Genomic DNA, 18378 nt, shown 5'->3' with positions numbered 1-18378 from the left:
GACGATTCAGGTAGGTTTTGCAACATACCTACTACCATAGATGCTGCTGCACCCGCTGAGTTTCTCCAGCAATTTTGTGTACCTGCTGTCTGGCGCGGGGGAGCCCGCCCTCTGGCGGCGGATCGCTGTAATTACAGTGTCTGGGATGATGGAGCCCGCCCTCTGGCGGCGAACCACACTGTGATTAGAGTGTATGGGATGATGGGCGGATCGCTGTAATTACAGTGTCTGGTATGAGGGAGCCCGCCCTCTGGCGGCGGATCGCTGTAATTACAGTGTCTGGTATGATGGAGCCCGCCCTCTGACGGCGGATCGCTGTAATTACAGTGTCTGGTATGAGGGAGCCCGCCCTCTGGCGGCGGATCGCTGTAATTACAGTGTCTGGTATGAGGGAGCCCGCCCTCTGGCGGCGGATCGCTGTAATTACAGTGTCTGGGATGATGGAGCCCGCCCTCTGGCGGCGGATCGCTGTAATTACAGTGTCTGGTATGAGGGAGCCCGCCCTCTGACGGCGGATCGCTGTAATTACAGTGTCTGGTATTGGGGAGCCCGCCCTCTGGCGGCGGCGGCCGTGGTGACCGACGTTCCTCGGGCCGCCTCTGACGCGCCCTCTCCAGGCCGGGAGTTTTGCTGCCTGTGAGGCAGAGGCGAAACCAAGCCGGCAAATGGCCACGTTTTTCGGGGAGGTCGTCTCTGCTTTCTCCCGGGCGGTGGCCGAGGAGGAAGAGGAGGAGGAGGATGAGGAGATCAGAAGGGAGTTGGCGGGGCGCAGGTGAGGCTGTTGGCCGAGGCCGGGCCGCTGCTGGGCTGGGATGGGGTCTGACCAGCAGCTGCTGGGACCAGCGGCCCATTGGCGTTGACTCTGCCAGGATTGCTGGTCTGTTGGGATTGACCCTGGTCTGCTGGAGTTGACCCTGGTCTGCTGGTATTGACTCTGCCCTGTTGGGATTGACCCTGGTCTGCTGGAGTTGACCCTGGTCTGGTGGGATTAACCCTGGTCTGCTGTGGTGGACTCTGCCCTGCTGGTATTAACTCTGGTCTGCTGGTCTTGAACCTGCCCTGCTGGGGTTGCCCCTGGTCTGTTGGTATTGACCCTGATACGCTTGGGTTGACTTGTCTGCTGGTTTGCTGGGATCGGCCTGAAGCTGCTGGGATTGCCAGGTCTGTTGGGATTGCTTGGTTTGAAGGTTTTTTTAGTGGTCTATTTAGGTAGATGCAGGGCTGCTGGGGTTAACTCTTGGTCTGTTGATATACTGGGTTTATCACCTGATCTACTGGAAATTTCCCTGCCTGTCTGGGATTAGCCTGTAGCTGTTGGGATTCATTGATTTGATGGTTTCCCCGTGGTCTATTGAGGTAGATGCAGGGCTGCAGGGGTTGTTTACTAGGAAAGAACTGCAGATGCAGATGCTGGTTTAAATTGAAGATGGACACAAATTGCAGGAGTAACTCAGTGGGCCAGGCAGCATCTCTGGAAAGAAGGAATGGGTGACGTTTCGGGTCGAGACCCTGGGATCGGCCTGAAGCTGTTGGCATTCACTGGTTTGATGGTTTATTTTCCCCATGTCTATTGAGGTAGATGCAGGGCTGCTGGAGTTAATTCATGGTCTGTAGCGATTGACCCACACCAACTGGGTTTGACTACTGATCAACTGGGAATATCCCTGCCCTGCCCTGCTGGGATTAACAGGTCCCTCAGATTAGAATGTACACAAAAATGCTGGAGAAACTCAGTGGATGCAGCATATATGGAGTGAAGGAAATAGGCAACGTTTCGGGCGGAAACCCTTCTTCAGACTAGAATGTCTACCCAAAATGTTACCCATCCTTTTTCTCCAGAGATGCGGCCAGAACAGCTGAGTTACTCCGGCACTTTGTGTCTAACTTTGGAATAAACCAGCACCTGCAGTTCCTTCCTACACATTAGACTCAGAACTGCTAGGATCATGTAGGCTGCAAAGATTGATTTGGCTCTGCTGAGAGTAACTGGTCTAAGTTTAGTTTTGTTTATTGACGTGTATTAAGGTGAAAAGCTTTTTTGTTGCATGCTAACCAGTCAGCGGAAAGACAACACATGATTACAATTGAGCCGTCCACAGTGTACAGCAGTGGTTCCCAACCTTTTTTTGGCCATGCCCCACCTAATCACCTCTAAAATCCTGATGCCCCCCCCCCCCCCCCCCCCCCCCATGTGGTGATATATAATTCTTATCATTTAAAAAGTGAACTCCGTTTCACCCGAAGAAGCTTAAAACGGCAATACCTTGGATTATGTAATAACTACACAATAAAGACCTTTTTTACCCAAAGAAAAGTATTTACTCAAAATAACATCTGAAACATAAACTACATATGGAACCTGATGGAAAATCCCCAAAAAAAAAAAAAATCGAAAATTTGGACCCAGACCTCCTCAGTCGCGCTCAATTGCCCCCCTTAAAAATCAAATTGCCCCCCTGTGGGGCGTACGCCCCACGTTGGGAACCACTGGTGTACAGACACATGATAAAGAGAATAACATTTAATGCAAGATAAAGTTCAGCAAAATCCGATTAACGATAGTCCAAGGGTCTCCAATGAGGTAGATTTACAGTAGTTCAGGACTGCTCTCTAGTTGGTGATGGGATGGTTCAGTTGCCTGATGATAACAGCTGGGAAGAAACTGTCCCTGAATCTGGAGGTGTGGATTTTCACACTTCTGTACCTCTTGCCTGATGGGAGAGGGGAGAAGAGGGCGTGACCAAAGATAAAGCCTTCTATGATCTTTGGGAGTGACTGGGGTGAGACTTGCCCTTGATTATGCTGGTGGCCTGATGGACCAGGCCTGTGGGAATTAACTCCTAGTTTGTTAGGATGGACCTTGCCTGCTGCTGAGATTAACAAAAAAAAGACACAAAGTGCTGTAAACCTAGTGGGTCAGGCAACATCTGTGGAGAACAAGAATGGGTGATGATTTGGGTCAGGATCCTTCATCAACAGTGACTTGTGTCTACATTTTACTGCTGGGATTAACTCCTGGTCCACATGGATTGAGATGTGTCCAGTAGGATTATTTCCAGGTGGGATTAAATAGTCTGCAGAGATCGATCGTGCGAGAGACCTGGGTTCGATCTGTCTGTACGGAGTTTGTATGTTCTCTTGTATGATCACGTGGGTTTTCTCCGGGTGCTCCTGGTTTCCTCCCACATTCCAAAGACGTACAGGTTTGAAGGCTAATTGGCTTCGGTAAGAATTATAAATTGTCCCTGGTGTGTAGGATAGTGCTAGTGTATCGAGTGTTTGCTGGTTGGCACGGACCCGATGGGCCGAAGGGCCTGCTTCCACGCTGTATCTAAACTAAGCTAAGGTGGCCACATCTTTGGTCAGAGACGAATCAAGTTTTCTAGGAATTTGACCAAGACCAGTAGTGATCTTACTAAATGGAGGAGCAGACTTGAGCAACCTAGCAGTTTCTGTTTATATTCTTGAAGTTCATTGGAACTGATAGACGCAGCGTGCCACGGTTGTTTTTCCAGTTTGCGCTCGGGTGAAGAATTTCTTTAGTTGAATCTCATGTCTTCCCCATCAGAGATGTGACCATCCAGTGGAGCTCAGAGAATAGATCATCGACGGACCACTCGGCCAGCCTGCTCCCCTGCTCCACATTTCTCATCGCCGTCGGAGAGAATGCTGCAGGTGAGTAAAGGAGGTGTTATAGTTTTTAGTTTAGTTTAGAGATACAGCGCGGAAACAGGCCCTTCGGCCCATCGAATCCGCACCGACCAGTGATCCCAACGCATTGGGGGCAATTTATAACATTTATACCAAGCCAATTAATCTACAAACATGTACGTCTTTGGAGTGTGGGAGGAAACCGAAGATCTCGGAGGAAACCCAGGCAGGTCACGGGGAGAACGTACAAACTCCGTACAGACAGCACCCGTGGACAGGATCGAACCCGGGTCTCTGGCGCTGCAAGGCAGCAACTCTACCGCTGCGCCACCGTGCCACCCTCACAGCGCTGCCCACCGTGTTGCTGTCCGTTTGATCTCCGCGCTCCTCACTACTCTCGCTACGCCTTCAACACTCATTCTTCCCAAAGCCAAACATTAAACATCAGATAACATGTTGGAAATCTCCAACGGGTCAGGTAGCATCTGCGAAGAGAGGAACGGAGTTAATATTGCAGGTGGACGCCCTTAATACCTCGGCTGCTGAAGATGGGTCAAAATAAGTAAATTGATGGTGCACAGTGAAGGGATGTCACTTGAAGAATTAAAGATGAATTGAAGTTTGGTCGCTAAAAAGCTGAGGATCACACTGTGTAGCATAGAACTAGTATCACCGGTCGGCATGGACCCGGTGGGCCAAAGGGCCTGTTTCCTCGCTGTATCTCTAAAACGGAACTAAAACTAACGTTCAGTGCATGAGATAACATTGAAGTCTGGTAAAGTCCAATTCAAGATAGTTCAAAGGTCTCCAATGAGGTAGATTGGAGGTCAGGAACACACTGTGGCTGATTGAAACCCAGACACGGAGTTAGTGATTTCCATCTCCTGATTAACTTTGTCTGTTGTGTACCAATAATTTGATGCCAGGCAATTGTGGAATCACAGTAAAATAATCACAGTAACAATAATCCACGATTTGACCATGTGGATGGACCATTACCTGACCCTGGCAGACCTAATAATGTTTGCCACACTCCCATGCAACTCGCTGGGCCCTCAGCTCACTCTCAACTCACAGGGACCCAGTGAAAAGTGGCAGAAAAATGTGAGGTGTTGTATTTTGGGAAGTCCAACATGGGCAGGAACTACACAGTGAATTGTAGGGCTCTCGTTAGTGTTGTAGATCTAGGAGTGCGGGTGCATAGTTCCTCGAAGGTGGATCGGGTGGTCAATAGACAGTAGACAGCAGGTGCAGGAGTAGGCCATTCGGCCCTTCGAGCCAACACCGCCATTCAATGTGATCATAGCTGATCATCCCCAATCAGTACCCCATTCCTGCCTTCATCCCATATCCCCTGACTCTGCTATTTTTAAGAGCCCTATCTAGCTCTCTCTTGAAAGCGTTTGGCACATTGGCCCTCATCGGCCAGAGTATTGAGTATAGAAGTTGGGAGGTCACGTTACAGTTGTATAAGACATTAGCGAGGCCACATTTTAGAGTATTGTGTTCAGTTCTGGGCATAGTGTCAAAGGACTTATAGAAACTTATAAAACTTACAAAATTCTTAGGGGGTTGGACAGGCTAGATGCAGGAAGATTGTTCCCGATGTTGGGGAAGTCCAGGACAAGGGGTCACAGTTTAAGGATAAAGGGGAAATCCCTTAGGACCGAGATGAGAAAAACATTTTTCACACTGAGAGTGGTGAGTCTCTGGAACTCTCTGCCACAGAAGGTAGTTGAGGCCAGTTCATTGGCTATATTTAAGAGGGAGTTAGATGTGGCCCTTGTGGCTAAAGGGATCAGGGGGTATGGGGAGAAGGCAGGTACAGGATACTGAGTAGGATGATCAGCCATGATCATATTGAATGGTGGTGCAGGCTCGAAGGGCCGAATGGCCTTCTCCTGCATCTATTTTCTATGTTTCTAGGAAAATGCTGTCAAGCTAGAAAGGGTATGGAGAAGACTTACAAGGATGTTGCCAGGACTAGAGGTTCTGAGCTATAGGCAGAGGTTGAGTAGGCTTGGAGGTAGTTGAGGCAGAACTATCCCAACATTTAAGAAGAGGTTAGACATGGATAGGACAGGTTTGGGGGGATATGGATGCTCCTTATCTCCTTTGTAGATACATCTTTTATTCTGAGGCTGTGTTCTCTGGTCCTAGACTCTCCCATGACTGGAAACATCCTCTCCACATCCACTCTATCTAGGCCTTTCATTATTTGGTAGCTTTCTATACTCCAGTAATTAAAGGCCCAGTGCTGTCAAACACTCCTTATTCTCATAAACCTCCTCTGGACCCTCTCCAAAGGCCAGCAGATCTTTCCTCAGATATGGGGCCCAAAACTGCTCAATACTCCTAATATGTTAACCCAATCATTCCTGGGATCGATCTTGTAAACAACCTCAGCCAGGAGCGGCAAAGACAATATACAATAGGTGCAGGAATAGGCCATTCAGCCCTTCGAGCCAGCACCGCCATTCAATGTAATCGTGGCTGACCAACCACAATCAGCGCCCCATTCCTGCCTTCTCCCCATATCCCTTGGCTATCTTTATGAGCTCTATCTAACTCTCTTTTGAAAGCATCCAGAGAATCAGCCTCCATCAGCCAGAATCAGTCCGGAAGTGGCGGTGCTGGGAACGGCTGCGGCTCGTCTGCAGTCCGTTTGTCTTTTACTTTTTTGTGTTGTTTTTTTCCGTTTTGTGTAGTTATGTTTTTGGTTTTTTAGGCTGTGTTTATGTGGGGAGGGGGGTGGGGGGTGAAACGGGGGCTGCTGTCACTCCCTTCGGGGGAATACGACCTTTTTGTCGTATCCCCCTTCTTTGCCTCCGTCTACGCTGAGGCCTAGCGGAGCCGGCGACCTCGGGACTCTGGAGGCAGCTGACAGGACTCGTCCTGGGCTCGGTCCCGGCCCAGCCCGGGATGGAACGGTGCTCCCGTGAGAGCGGCATGGTGAGGGGCTGGAGTGGCCCAGCCCGAGGGAGGAACGGCACTCCCGCTGGAGTGGCCCAGCCCGAGGGAGGAACGGCACTCCCGCTGGAGTGGCCCAGCCCGAGGGAGGAACGGCACTCCCGTCGGAGTGGCCCAGCCCGAGGGAAGAACGGCACTCCCGTCGGAGTGGCCCAGCCCGAGGGAGGAACGGCACTCCCGTCAGAGTGGCCCAGCCCGAGGGAGGAACGGCACTCCCGCTGGAGTGGCCCAGCCCGAGGGAGGAACGGCACTCCCGTCGAGTGGCCCAGCCCGAGGGAGGAACGGCACTCCCGCTGGAGTGGCCCAGCCCGAGGGTGGAACGGTACTCACGTGAGGGCGATCCGGTCCGGGGGCTGGGACGGTGCTCCGGTGGCTGGGACGACGTTCTGGTGGCGGTGTCCAGAGTCCTGGGTTCAGCCGCGGGCCGGCGGCTGCGTGTGCTGGACTGGAGGTGCGGCGGCTTCGACCACCCCGGGCCGCAGTGTTTGAACCGGCCCGTTCGCGGGGTTCGGTGAGCTGCGGGACTGTTTGTACCATCGCCCGGTGGGGAATCGCCTCAGCGCAGAGGGAGAAGAGGGAGAGACTGCAACCCTAAGATTTTTGCCTCCACCACAGTGAGGAGGTGTTTGGAGGACTCACTGTGGTGGATGTTAATTTGTGTTTATTGTTGTTTATTATTGTATCATTGTATGTATGACTGCAGGCACGAAATTTCGTTCAGACCGTAAGGTCTGAATGACAATAAAGGAAATTCAATTCAATTCACTGCCCTCTGAGGCAGAGAATTCCACAGATTCACAACTCTCTCAGTGAAAAAGATTTTTCCCATCTCTGTTCTGAGCCTGCTGGATTAATGACATTGTTGATCGTGTAGCCTTTGTGTTTGTTTTACAGGGTTTCTCAAATCCTTTGTACAATGCTGTGGGAGTTGGGAAGTTGTTGGAGCTGTTACATTGTGCAATGAACGAGTCCAGAGACAACATACCTCGGAGAAGCAATTTCCCGCAGATTCATCGTGCGTTCTCTACCGACTGACATCCGACCCGACTGTGAGTTGCTTTGTGATTGAGTACAAGGACCAGGGTCAGGAGTAGATCATTGGAATCTCTTGAGCTTTAATTGCCAGGCTTTAGACTTTAGGGATACAACGTGGAAACAGGCCCTTCGGCCCACCGAGTCCGCACCAATCAGCAATCACCCCATACACTAGCACTATCCTACACACTGAGATGATTTACAATTTTCAGAAGCCAATTAACCTACAAACCCGTATGTCTTTGGAGTATGGGAGGAAACTGGAGCACCTGGAGAAACCCCAAGGGGTTACGTACAAACTCCGTACAGACAGCACCCATAGTCGTGATCGAACCCAGATCTCTGGCTTTGTGAGGCAGCAGCACTACCAGCTGCGCCACTGTGTTGTGGTCATGTTGTAGATTTTCACACAGATACAGCAATAACATGCCATGAAAGATACTTCATGAGTAGCACATTGGTGCAGGACCCTCTGATGTGTTAAATGCTCTGTAGTGTTTAAGAAGGAACTGCAGATGCTGGAAAATGACAGAAGGTAGACAAAAGTGCTGGAGAAACTCAGCGGGTGCAGCAGCATCTATGGAGCGAAGGAAATAGGCAATGTTTCGGGCCAAAACCCTTCTGAAGGGTGTCGACACGAACCATTGCCTATTTCCAAATGCTCTGTAGTAATAGACGTTGTTTCCCCACATGTGCTGGGTTTGCCTTCATCTACTCTCTTTGTGTGTCTGCAGATTCTGAGCTGCCACTGCACTTGCCACGTAGCTGAGGATCAGCTCTTCCACTGGGCTGAGAAGGTAGGTGCTCTTCCACCAGTCTCTTCAGTCCGTGTTGCCTTGTAGCTCTTGAGTGCCGTTAGTGGGCTAAGGGCCAGTGGCTATCACTTCATGTAAAAATATTCTCTTTGCCCAGATTTAGTTTTGTTTAGAGATACAGCATGGAGACAGACCCACCGGGGTCCACACCGACCATCGATCACCCATTCATTGTATTTCTACGTTATCCCAGTTTCTCATCCACTCCCTACACACCAGAAGCAATTTTACAGAGAGCCAATTGACCCACACACCTTCACGTCTTTGGGTTGCGGGAGGAAACCGGAGCACCCGGACGATACCTATTGTGTCACAGGGAGAACGTACAAACTCCACACAGACAGCAGCCAAGGTCAGGTTTGATGCCGGGTCTGTGGCACCGTGAGGCAGCATCTCCACCAGCTGTGGTGCCCATATGGATGTAAAGATGTTGACTTTCAGCGATTACCATACTGGATTCGCCATCTTAGACCCGGAGAAGGTGTGTTCAGATCCAGCTGTGAGCAGCTGAGGACTTGAGCACCACTTGAAAGGAATCTGAAAGATGATGTGAGTAAAATGATCACACAGACGATGGATTGCTTTGCAAACCCAACTGGTCTTCACTGATGTAGGTGAGAGAGGAACCCTGCCACTTCCCTGGCTTTCAGCCTCTATGTACTTGTCGATGCCCAGAATCTTCCACCCAGTTGTAAGACTTTCCTATCCTCCAGGCATTCAGATGGTAGTAAAAGCCAGCATTTCCTGGATACCCACAACCATAAACTAACAGCATAATACTGCCACACCTCTATAATGAGGATTGAAGCTCAATACACAAAGGCAGGAGAGTGTGTACTTTTAGTTCATAAGTGACAGGAGCGGAAATAGGCCATTCGGCCCATCAAGTCTACTCCGCCATTCAATCATGGCTGATCTATCTTTCCCTCTCAACCCCATTCTCCTGCCTTCTCGTCATAACCTCTGAGACCTTTACTAATCAAAAATCTGTCAATCTCCGCCATATAAATATCCATTGACCTGTACTCCACAGCCGTCTGTGGCAATGAATTCCACAGATTCACCACCCTCGGACTAAAGAAATTCCTCCTCATCTCCATTCTAAAGGTACATCATTTTATTCTGAGATAATGGCCACTGGTCCTAGACTCTCCCACGAATGGAAACATCCTCTCCATATTCATTCTATCCTGTCTTTTCACAATTCGGTAAGTTTAAATTAGGTGCCCCCTCATCCTTCTAAGATCCAGCGAGTACAGGCCCAGTGCCTTCAAACACTCATCATACGCTAACCCAATCATTCCTGGGATCATTCTTGTAAACCGGAGCCTCTCCAGTGTTAGTTTGTGGGAATAGTGTCCAGGCTGTGCTGCTTTTCAACCTCTTGCATCCCTGTCAGGTCCAGTCAACAATAAAGTGGATCAAGTGTGAGTGACCGGTGTCTGAGGATGCACTTGTATTCAGCAACCAAGGGGAAGACACATTTAACAATATTAATGACTTTTCTTTGCGTTGCAGGTTTTTGAAAATATCCAGAAAAGGAACCTAGGTGTCATAGTCCTGTCGAGTTCTTCTGTTACTGAATATAAATCATCCCGGTCTATTCCCAGCATCCCTGTTCCTTTCCTTCGAGCACTGAAGACAAATACAGTGCAGGAGCTTCCCCATTGCCAGTTACTGGAGCAGCCCAACGTCATCTCAGGACTACCTGCAGCAGGTATGGGTTCTGTAGCACAGGGCAGAGGACCGAACTATTGACAGGATTTCTTTCCATTTTTGTGTCAGGGTGGTTCATCGCTCCAGTGATAACAAAACCCTTTATCATGCCATCGCGGCATGCGAGGCTGCAGGGACTAAGTTTAGTTTAGAGATTCAGCGCAGAAACGGGCCCTTCGGCCTGCTGAGTGCGTGCCAACCAGCAATCTCCGCACACTAACACGATCCTACACACACACAGGACAATTTACATTTATACGAAGTCAATCAACCTGTAAACCTGCACGTCTATGGAGTTTGGGAGGAAACCGAAGATCCCGGAGAAAACTCACGCATGCCACGGGAGAACGTGCAAACTCTGTACAGACAAGCACCCGTAGACAGGATCGATCCTGGGTCTCCGGCGCTGTAAGGCAGCAACTCTACCGCTGCCCCCACTTTGCAAACTGGTATTCCTTGCATTGAACCAGTAGAGATTTTCCCGTTTTTTAAATTTTCTTTTACTTTTCCTTCCCTTGAGATGATGTTTATATAAACAACCAAATACTCCATAAGACATCGGAGCAGAATTAAGCCGTTCAGCCCATCGAGTCTGCTCCACATATTTTTCCCTCTCAACCCCACTTTCCTGTCTTCTCCCGTAACCTTTGACGCCCTTCCTGATTAAGTCTATCGATTTCTGCTTTATCTGTCATTGACTTGGCAATGAATTCCACAAAATCACCACCCTCTTGCTAAAGAAGTTTCTCATGGTCAGAGTCATACAGCACAGAGACAGGCCCTTTGGCTCAACTTGCCCATAAAGACTAAGATGCCCATATACACTAGTCCCATTTTCCCATGCTTGACTCATATCCCTCTAAACCTTTCCTATCCATATACCTTTCCAGGTATATTTTTAATGTTATTGTACTTGCAACAACCACTTCCTCTGGCAACTCTTGAAGAATCCTGCATCTCTTCCAAACTCATCTATTGCGTCCGCTGCTCTAGATGTCAGCAGATCTATATCGGTGAGACCAAGCGGAGGTTGGGCGATCGTTTCGCTGAACACTTCCGCTCGGTCCGCAATAACCAAGCTGACCTCCCGGTGGCTCAGCACTTCAACTCCCCCTCCCACTCTGCCTCCGACCTCTCTGTCCTGGGTCTCCTCCATGGCCACAGCGAGCAGCACCGGAAATTGGAGGAACAGCACCTCATATTCCGTTTGGGGAGTCTGCACCCCGGGGGCATGAACATCGAATTCTCCCAATTTTGTTAGTCCTTGCTGTCTCCTCCCCTTCCTCAGCCCCCCTGCTGTCTCCTCCCATCCCCCAGCCTTCTGGCTACTCCTCCTTTTCCCTTTCTTGTCCCCACCCACCCCCGCCCCCGATCAGTCTGAAGAAGGGTTTCGGCCCGAAACGTTGCCTATTTCCTTCGCTCCATAGATGCTGCTGCACCCGCTGAGTTTCTCCAGCTTTTTTGTGTAACCTCCTCTGGCAACTCGTTTCATTTAGAACACCCTTTCCCAAATCCTAGTAAAAACACTGTGTGTACATTCACCCCTCATAATTTTTATAGAAGACCATACTTCAGTCTCCTGAGCTCCAAACAATAAAGTCCATGTCTGCCCAACCATTCCTATTGTGGACTAAATCCTACAATTCTGCATTCTCAGAATGATTCTCAAACACCTGCATTCTCATGCACAATGATAATCTTACTCAATTGGACAATTACTTCTGTAAGCATGCCTAATAATTTGCGTTAAAATATACTGAAAGTCGTGCTTCAAAAGCTTACCAGACAAACTACTTTGAAGTGAAATGCAGGTATTGGATATGACCCAGTGAAATATAGGCGGTTGGGTTTTTTTGTAGTAAGTTAAACTTGCTATTTTGGTGGTATGGTGTGGTACTTTACAGTCTGGTATGCTATGGTACTTTATCTGTCACATGTACCGAGGTCAGTGCAAGTATCACTATACATAAGCAGAAGATAGACACAAAATACTGGAGTAACTCAGCGGGACAGGCAGCATCTCTGGAGAGAAGGAACGGGTGACGTTTCGGTTCGAGACCCTTCGTCAGACCCTCTGAAGAAGGGTCTTGATCCGAAATGTTTCCATTCCTTCCCTCCGGAGATGTGCTTGACCCGCTGAGTTATACCAGCATTTTGTGTCTATCTTCAGTTTGAACCAGCATTTGTAGTTCCTTCCTACACTATGCATATACACTTAGATACATATTAGATAAGCATCTCAGAAACAGTACAAGTGTGTAGCAGTAGTGCGCTGAGACAGTATACAGAGTCTCCAGTTTGGTGCCACTTTCAAGTCCCATTGTTGTAAGTGCAAGGATTTTGACCTGGTCATGAAGGTCTATTGTCCTGGCGGCGTTCAATGCCTTGGCCTGGCTTTGGTGTTGCCCTTCCCATGCCTTCTCACACGAAGAGCAGTAACTCATGGGAAACAAAATGCTGGAGTAACTCAGTGCAGCATCTCTGGAGAAAAATAACAGGTGACGTTTCGGGTCAAAACCCTTCATCAGACTCTGAATGTTCAGAGAGGCTGCCTGACCCGCTGAGTCACTACGGCATTTTGTGTCTATCTTCGGTGTAAACCGGTATCTGCAGCCCCTTCCTACACAGTAACTGGTGGGATTTGGACTCATGAGCAGTTCTCATTCCCACAGCCAAGTGGCCATTTCTTATGGATGTTCCCAGCCGTGAATGGCACTGAGGCCCATAATGAGATCCTTGCTGTCGTCCTAAATCCAACATGCTGCCGAACCCAGGAGGCTCTTTGTGTGCTGGCCACAGAAGCTGATCTGTCATCACACATTACAATTGCTCCACACTTTTAAAATCTCTTCACCTACAGCAGGGGATCCCAACCTTTTTCGTCCCGTTTACCCCTGGCAACTTTAATAGCACGTAACAATGTTATTTCACTTATTTATGAACGACTAATGATGAACAGCTACCGGTATATCAGAACCGAACCGAACACAGTCAATGAGAAAAAATATATACAAATCCTGAATCAACAAATCTACCCCCTGGGTAGGTGAAATATACCCCTTGGGGTTAAATTTACCCCAGGTTAGGAACCCTTGTCCTATGGCAACATTTCTTTTTTTTTAATTTTTTTAAATTTTTTTTAATTTTTATTAGAAGTACGGTAAATTACAATACTACACAACACATATATCTTAATACATTTTTTGTACTGCTTCATTTTTTTTTGAGCTTTAAGAAAAAGATAGAAGTAAAGAAAGTAAAGAAAGTGCGCAAGAGTCGTGAAGTGCAAGAGTGTTGGGAAAAGAAAGCCCCTTAGAAAAGAAGTTAGAGAAGGAAGTAAAGTGAGAAAGTAGACCCTAGAAAAGAAAGAAAAAGAAAATAGGAACAATCGCTCTATTATAACATTAAACTCCGCAGAAAGGGGACTACCAACCAAGTCTGTTTTTGTTGTTTTACCTCCCGTTACCAGGTCCTGATACCATTTATTTATTTATTTATTTTTAAAAATTACTATTGCACCTCATACTTGTAATAGGTCCAGAAACATAGACCACGTCTTTTGGAATTGGTCTGCTTTACCTGCTAAGAGGAATCTCATCTCTTCCAGATGTAATGTTTCAAACATATTTGATATCCACATTTTTATTGTTGGTGTGGGCGCATTTTTCCAGAATTTAAGTATAAGCTTTTTTCCCATTATTAGCCCGTAATTAAATAAATTCTTCTGAAACACGTTTAGTTCAGGGTTACCTTCCGATATTCCAAAAATAATCCATTCTGGTTTTGGTACCAGTTTTATTTTGATTAATTTTGAAAAAATATCAAATATTTCATACCAGAATTTTTGGATTTTTGTACAAAAAACAAAAGAGTGCGCTATGGTAGCTTCTTGACACAGGCATTTATCACAGATTGGTGAAACATTAGGGAAGATTTTATTTAATTTAGTTTTTTGAATAATATAATCTATGTAATGTTTTGAATTGGATGAGCGAATGTCGTACGTTGATCGAACATTTATGCACCTGTAGTAAATGATTATCCCAGCTCTCTTTTGAAATGGCAACATTTCTTACTTTAATTATGATCTGTACACTGGATGGCTCGATTGTAATCATGTATTGTCTTTCCACAGACTGGTTAGCACGCAACAAAAGCTTTTTACTTTACCTCGGTACACATGACAATAAACTAACTAAACTAAACAAACTAAACTAACTAACTAAAAGGGATCAACCAGATTAATTCAGACCTGAGTATAATTGTTATACGTGGCTCGTTTGCCATTCGGACGCACGCAGTTGCTTTTTGAGGTTTCTGGAGGGTTGGTGTGTGGGGAAGATCAAGTACTGAAAGTTGTCTTTTCTTCTTCTTTGTTCCCAGTCCTGACCCACTGTCAGGTTCAACAGATACCCGCCGTGCTCTACCACTGCTACAGTGACGTTGCAGCACTGGACACGTTGACAGTGGAAGCCTTCAAGCCAGTGCTTGCAAGTAGGAGCTTGAAATCTTTTGTAAAGGTAAGGACAATTCACCCTTCATAGTTATAGAACATAGAACAGTACAGGAACAGGCCCTTCGGCCCACAATGTCTATGCCGATCATGATGCCAAGACCATCACGTCCACCTGCACATTACCCATATCCCTCCATTCCTGGATATCCATGTGCCTATCCAAACGTCTTATAAATGCCACTATCGTATCTGGACATATGGTTGCAATATTTTATGCTATTGAAGTATACATTAAAGGCAAGAGTCAGGAAAGGTGACATTTGTTTGCAAGTTGTACATGAATTGAAAACCAACTACCTTGGCATTAGATTTAAAGCAGTGATCTACTTTATAAAGTAACATAGAAGATAACAGCAAAAGGCCTTTCAGCTGACAGTGTCTGTGCTGAACATGATGCCGTTAAACTAATCTCCTCTGTCTGCACGTGATCAATATCTTTCCATTCGCTGCATATCCATGGCACTTAAACGCCACTATCGTTTTTGCTTCCACCACCCATCATTCTCTGTATAAAACAAAAAACCTGCCCCGCACATCTCCTTTAAACTTTCCCCCTCTGACCTTAATGCTGTGCCCTCTTGTCTTTGGTCCTTCCATCCTTGGAAAAAGATTCCGACTGTTTACCTTGTCTATGTACCCCATGATTTTATAAACATCTATCTATAAACGTCTCCCCTCAGCCTCCGATGCTTCCGAGAAAACAATTCAAGTTTGTTCAACCCCTACTCATGACTAATACCCTCTATTCTACGCAGCATCTGGTAAACCTCTTCTGCACCCTCTCCGAAGACGCCACATTCTTTTTGTAAACATAGAAACATAGTTTTATAAAGCTGCAACATGACGTCCTAATTATATTCAATGCCCCGACTGATGAAGGCAAGCATGCCGAATGTCAATGGACAATAGACACAGGAGTAGGCCATTTGGCCCTTCGAGCCAGCACTGCAATTCAATGTGATCATGGCTGATCATCCACAATCAGTACCCCGTTCCTGCCTTCTTCCCATATTCCCTGACTCCACTATTTTTAAGAGCCCTATCTAGCTCTCTCTTGAAAGCATCCAGAGAACCTGCCACCACCGCCCTCTGAGGCAGAGAATTCTACAGACTCACCACTCTCTGAGAAAAAGTGTTTCCTCGTCTCCGTTCTAAATGGCTTACTCCTTATTCTTAAACTGTGGCCCCTGGTTCTGGACTCCCCCAACATCGGGAACATGTTTCCTGCCTCTAGCGTGACCAAGCCCTTAACAATCTTATATGTTTCAATCAGATATCCTCTCATCCTTCTAAACTCGAGAGTGTACATGCCCAGCTGTTCCATTCTCTCGGCATATGTCAGTCCCGCCATCCCAGGAATTAACCTTCCCGGGAATGCCAACTAGAATCATAGAAAATAGGTGCAAGAGGAGGCCATTCGGCCCTTCGAGCCAGCACCACTATTCATTTTGATCATGGCTGATCGTCTCCAATCAATAACCCGTGCCTGGCCCCTACCCATATCCCTTGATTCCACCAGGCCCTAGAGCATTATCTAACTCTCTCGTAAATCCAATAAACATATGCCACTCTATGCCACTCTTAACTTTTTTTTCTCACATTCCTGTTCTTGATGAACGGTTTTCAATCTGAAATATTAATTCTGTTTCTCTCGCTATGGATGCTGTTTGATCTACAGTTTTAATGCAAGGCCAGGAATGTTGGCAAATTGGAACCTATGGGATATAACACAGCCGTAATTTTACAGCCAGGCTAAATGAACAGCAGTGTGGAATGATGACTATTTCCTCTTCCCTTCACCCTCTCTGTTCCCCCTCCTTCCCAACTCTACACTACAATTTCCAGCCCATGAATCCTTAGAGGTTAGAAACCATTGACACTTAGAAATATTTTTGAATAGTTTCTTTGTTTCTTTGCAGGTGACTACACAAAGTGCGGAAATATTACACCAGCTAGTTGATGCAAACAAGATCCAAAGCAACCTGTATACATGAGCCGAACAATTTCTAATTAGTTTGTAAATGAATGCCTGAGTGGTTTCCAAAAGGAGTTATTACCTAGATTTAGCAATGTTTTATTCAGTGGAAATAATAAATCACAGCAGTTTTGTTCAACAATGATTTGAAGTATTTTAATAAACCGTGACAAGTCCTGTCAGCTTGATTACTTTTATTTTTTTTTGTAAATTTTTATTTCATAGCAGTAATCATTTCTAAACCCCAAAATCCAAACTGATCATTTTGCTATCTGGCTCTTTATGTTGGGCAATTGTTAAGAGAAGCAACAAAGCAGGTGCCTCAGTTTCTCTTGCAGATCATGGAGTCATACAGCACGGATACAGGCCCTTCGGCCCAACTCATCCATACCGACTAAGATGCCCCATCTAAGCTAATTTCATTTGCCTGCATTTCGTTCGTATCCCTCTACACTTTTCATAGGACATAGAACAGTATAGCACAGGAATAGGCCAATCGGCCCACAATGTGTTGAACATAATACCCAGCTGAACTGATCTCATCTGCTTGCACATACCCCTCCATTCCCTGCAAATCATGTGTCTTATCTAAAATCTTCTTAAACGCCGCTATCATATCTGCCTCCACTGCCACTCCTGGCAATGCGTTCTAAGCCCTCACCACCCTATGTGTAAAAAGATTTACCTTGTACATCTCCAATTATATTTTCCCCCTCAACTTACACAGCAGCTATGCCTTGTACAGTTGGACATTTCCACCCTGGGGAAAAAGGTTCTGATTGTCTACCTATTATCTCTATATAACTAAAAGTCTTTGGTTTGTGCCCATGATGTGTCTCTTTGTCAATGGTTAATTCCTACCTTCTTCCAAACGCTAGGCCACAGCCTTCATATTTTCACACATCCTACTCACGTTTTTCCCGTGGTGGCGATAAACATCTTCCCACCTATATTTCCGAAGTTATTCATCGTTGAAATTTTCAAAACCGCCTTCTCACAGACAGCTTCCAGCCGTCTCAAAGTGATGATGTCACAATGCCTCACACAGTGCACCAATCACAATGGGCTCTCAAGCTGGCTGCCGACTGACAAAATGACATCACAATGGGACGTTGCCAACGGTAACGAGGTTGCTGCCCCTCTACCAATATCTGAAGGGGCTGCTCCTCAAGTTCTGGTTGCATTTTGGTCCCACACTGTACAGCTTCACTTAAGATTTCATGCTATATTTCAAAAGTTATTCATGAATAAAGTTTTTAAAAAAGCCCAATTTGAAAAAAGTTACCTGCTTTCCAGTGGCAGACTTTTGCAGCACCTTCCAGTGATGATCTCACAATGTGATCTCACAGACGTTCAACCACAATGGATCTCATTTACAAATGACATCACAATGGGATGTTGCCAATGGTAACGCGGTTGCTGCTCCTCAACTTCTAATCCCCCACCACGTCGTAATCAGGTTCACTTCAGATTTCATGCTATATTTCAAAAGTTATTCATGATTAAAGTTTTAAAGTAGCCACAACCGCCTTTCTCACAGACGGCCCTTTTTCCAGGAGCTTCCAGTGATGATGTCACAATGCCATTCGCACTGCATCAATCACAGTGGGCTCTCAAGCTGCCGACTGCCACAATGACATCCCAATGGGACGTTGCCAACAGTAATGAGGTTGCTGCTTCACGATCCTGGTGATTGGCCA

General features: G+C 46.8%; 1 protein-coding gene across 1 annotated transcript; it reads left to right on the top strand.

Moving 5' to 3' along the window:
- Positions 1-600: 600 nt before the first annotated feature.
- Positions 601-16858, top strand: psmg1 (proteasome (prosome, macropain) assembly chaperone 1). The gene is made up of 7 exons (XM_055645164.1): positions 601-772; positions 3569-3675; positions 7516-7670; positions 8391-8453; positions 9990-10188; positions 14571-14707; positions 16623-16858. Exons 1-7 carry the CDS (start codon positions 666-668, stop codon positions 16695-16697), a joined length of 843 nt encoding a protein of 280 aa, XP_055501139.1. The 5' UTR covers positions 601-665; the 3' UTR covers positions 16698-16858.
- The last annotated feature ends 1520 nt before the right edge of the window (positions 16859-18378 follow it).

The sequence above is a fragment of the Leucoraja erinacea genome, chromosome 13, assembly GCF_028641065.1.
Source record: "Leucoraja erinacea ecotype New England chromosome 13, Leri_hhj_1, whole genome shotgun sequence".
In the NCBI taxonomy this organism is placed as follows: domain Eukaryota; kingdom Metazoa; phylum Chordata; class Chondrichthyes; order Rajiformes; family Rajidae; genus Leucoraja; species Leucoraja erinaceus.
The sequence above is the reverse complement of the archived record's forward strand: the minus strand, read 5'-3'. Positions and strand labels throughout refer to the sequence as shown.